Source organism: Monopterus albus, unplaced genomic scaffold (genome assembly GCF_001952655.1).
Source record: "Monopterus albus unplaced genomic scaffold, M_albus_1.0 scaffold2.1, whole genome shotgun sequence".
Lineage (NCBI taxonomy): Eukaryota > Metazoa > Chordata > Actinopteri > Synbranchiformes > Synbranchidae > Monopterus > Monopterus albus.
The window spans coordinates 2,921,705-2,925,687 of NW_018127882.1; the positions used below are offsets into that span (position 1 = coordinate 2,921,705).

Genomic DNA, 3,983 nt, shown 5'->3' on the forward strand with positions numbered 1-3,983 from the left:
AACTTTTCATCATAAAAATATACCTAAATATTCACTGGATCAGTAAAGTTGGTTCATATTACTTTAATGATCATTATGTACATCTCAAGCTGTGAAAAACAGCAGGCAATGATTGCAGAAATGTACGACTCGCCTAATCTGACACAGTGACCATTTGATAAGGCAAAAATATTGTGAAGTCTCACTCTGTTGGAGTTGTTGGTACTACAGAGAAGTACTCAGTTCACCGATTATTCAGTGGTGTTACAGAGTGATGCCTCTTTACTTTATAAACGATCTTTGGCTAACAGCAGTGGCTGTTTCCCCACCGGCTGCAGCGAGGTCACAAACAAATATCCAAATAGTAGAATATTTGGGTCCATAACCCCATTTTTTAAAACCTAGCCTTAAGTTCAAAGATGAACCTTGACACGGAGCATCTACAGCCTGTTTTTACATGAGTAATTCTGATCACCGGAAATCCACATGGACTGTTTGTAACTTAAAATAACATTACCTAACATTACCAGATTATCAGCACTGGACTACCCAAAAAGTGGCCATAATCTGATGTCGTCTGTCTCCTCCCAGGCTCTTGGAAATGAACCGCAGGTGGGCCAGTCCACCCTGGCATCCAACAGTCTCCCCAACTCTGCTTCACCTCCCACCTTAATGCTTCAAGCTGCCTTCAGCCTTCTGCTGTTGCTCCTTCATCTGCTCAACAATGGACACTGCTGAGGACCACCAAGCAGATGGGAGGACCAGTTCAGTTTAGAGGAAAATGGACAATGTAGCATCAACTCCTCCCTCTAAACATGTACAGCAATTCTGTTTTTCTACTTTTGTGTCTACGTGGTGCAGTTTCACCCGCCAGTGTTCTCACTCAGAGTACGGGACACTTCTGCAGATCGAAGTCAGTCTGCAGATTTGTACATTATCGCTGCGATCAAGTCAAGCCAAAATTAGAGTACTGCTTTTGTAAACTAACCCAGCTCTCAACTGTCCAACTGTATCCATTTTCAATTGTTATTATAAAAATATAATGCAGCTAAAGTATGTATGATACAAAGACATGAAATATGTCAGTGCCAGTGAAGTTCTTATGTGAAATGGTTGGAGTAAACCAGTGAACCGTGTGCCTGCCTTGCACCCGGCACCCACAGTTATTGCAGAGCTGCTGGGGTATATGGGACTTTAAGACCACACAGGACCATTATTATTGTTATTATTATATAATTATTATTTTTATCAATACTGGAATAGTGGAGTGACAGAGAGAGCAGAGATATCCTGGGCAAACGTCCAGTAGCACTGTGGCAAACCAGAGCATGAGATAACCCCAACATAATCATCGCCCTCTCCATCAAGACTGTTGCTCTTTCCCAGAGTCTCTCAGTCACACCACTATTTGTTACTGCTAAAGCTACAGCAGCTGTTCACAAAAAGCCCAAGTCTGTCGTCTTTATCTTTATCAGCAGAAAACAGTTCTTGGACTTGAATGAAAATAAACAGAAAAGCAGTAGCTCTAACCTGTAGCTGCTGTATGTGTCTGTGAGTATACTGCCTTTTCATTTCTCACTGTGTATGTGAGCATTGCTATAAAGAGCTCCACGTTTTTGTGCCAGTGAGGGACATAAATGGTTTGACTTATTGAACATGGCCAGTAAGAGACTAGACAGTTACGAATGACTCGGTATTTTATGTTCTGGGAATGTGTCAGTCTGAACCTGACCAGAGGTGCTGCAAATAAAATGTTCTCAAATCATTATGTTTACACATCAACCTTTTTTAAATGTTTCATTTGGTGTTGTTGAATTGAAACATTTTAGTTAATTCTTCTGAGGAAACAGAAGGAACACAAACTGAATACTGGCTTACCTAATCTAACACTTGGGTGACTTCAAAATGTACCCTGGAGAACATTATTTGAACAGCGAATAAAACAGGATTTGCAACATAATCCAGCCATATGATCTGTCTCACTAAAATCTCAGCAGCTGCTTCACTTGAGAGCTACTCTACTATATAAAGTCCTTTAAGACCCACAGAAACCTTTAAAGTATTGTATAAGTTACATTTTTAATATACCCATTACCTGACTTACTCAGCAGCAGGTCAGGCAGCTGCCAAAGATTACACAAGGACATGAATCACTCGACAGACACAGCACAGTGACCGGGCAGGATAGACGTGATATACTGTAAATGAGATTTTCAATAGATGTTGTCATTACATACCCAGCCCAGCGGAGTGAAGGAACTGGCAAGAGTTTGCTAACAATCCAGTGTAACTTAAAAAAGATTAAGACATAAAAACAGCAACTATTCTCAACAGGAAACGTGGTGATTTTAAGTGGCTGATTTCTGCTGAAAATCACCCATAACCCTCCACTGTGTTATGTTTTGCCTTTACTTTGCTGGAAACAGACAATTAACAGTACTCAAGTCACAACAGCTCACATTATTAACACCCGACTGTGACACAGGATGATGCAATTATCTGCTTGTTTGATAATCATGACTGTATCAGGTGGAAAGAGGGAATATTGCAAGTAAATCAATAAAAACAGCTACAATTGCAATTTATGTACAATACAAGCTATTTTAAAAAATACATGTATGACATAGGTTTAAAGCACACCAGTGTAATTAGGGGTTTTATATTAATATTGCATCCCCTTACAGTTTTGATTAATTGCAATTTAAATAGCTTTCAGTGCTTTTTTATACAAAGAGATATTTACTATTAATTTCTTGCAAATGTAGGGCACATTTTGAACTGTACTGAATACTGCATTTTTTTTTTATTTATAAGTCACTTAAATCACAGAGGAGTTATTTTAATGCACATTAAAATTTACTTTTGGAAAGGAAAGCCAGCTGAGTAAGACTGTACAGCCTCGGACCCAGTAGGATCATGAGGCTGTGTCCGAATTCTAAATCAAAGCAGTTCTTCGAGCTAAATGCTAACATTCGCACAACCACAATGTTAAGATGCTGATGTTTAGCAGCTACAGTATAATGTCAATCATGTACACCATCTTAGTTTAGCATGTTAGCAAACTAACATTTACTGATTAATGCTGAGCAAAAGAAAACAGCTGAGACTGATGGAAATGTCAGTGTCATTACTGCTGGACAAACCAAAATGCTGATCTGATGATGATGATGATGCTACATAAAAGTTAGAATTTTTGGTTTATACAATCCGTGAATTTCAGTTTCAAATTGTATGCAAATACATCCAATAGTTATCGAAACAGTTCAGTCTCGACCAAAAAGACAGACCAATCGACCAACTGCCATCCCCTGCCTTCTCCTGTCCACATGTTGAAGTGACCTTGAAGAAGACAGTGAACCCTTACTCGCTCCCTGTGATATCACCAGTGAGTGCATGTGGGAGTGTCTGTGTGTGCGCAAATGGGTGAATGGGAAACAGTGTAAAGTGCTTTGAGAGCTATAGAACAGTGCTATATACTATGGTGCTAGCAGGGCAAAATGTTAATAAATGTGCGCTAAATCACCTTTGCAAACACTGTTACGAAGGTTAATTATACTACTCACGAATTGTGGCAGCTTTGATCAAACTGTTCACAGTGTGCCTGACATATGCTGTTGTTTATGGTGAGTCTGTTTGGCATATGTTGTCATGATTTTCAATAATTTTTCTGTTATTAAACTGATATACAGTACTTAGTTTATCTCAGATAATTATCTTTTTTCTCTCGTGTTTTCATATTAATGTGCTGATTGCCAGATATTTTCCATAGTAAATAAAAAACAAGAACTGAATTTAATTCAAGCAACCTATGGCTACAAGTATGGGTTGTTATTTTTATTACTCATTAATGTGATTATGGTTGAATAGCCAATTAATCTTGTCTGTGAAAAGTACAAAAGTAGTGAAAATGGCTTTTTTGCTTGGTTTATTTGTTTGTCACTTGACTACTGAACTCATTACTTCAGCTCTAAGACCTCTTTGCAGCAGTGTTTGCAGGTGAATGA

The 3,983-nt window shown here is 38.5% G+C and overlaps 1 protein-coding gene across 1 annotated transcript in view; it reads left to right on the plus strand.

Moving 5' to 3' along the window:
• The window catches only part of gfra4b (GDNF family receptor alpha 4b), a 38,885-nt gene extending 36,345 nt beyond the window's left edge, over nucleotides 1-2,540 (plus strand). The window contains exon 8 of the mRNA XM_020592555.1: nucleotides 571-2,540. Coding sequence (XP_020448211.1) covers nucleotides 571-717 — 147 coding nt within the window. The 3' untranslated portion in view covers nucleotides 718-2,540. The remainder of the gene's footprint in view (nucleotides 1-570) is intronic.
• Nucleotides 2,541-3,983: the final 1,443 nt, after the last annotated feature.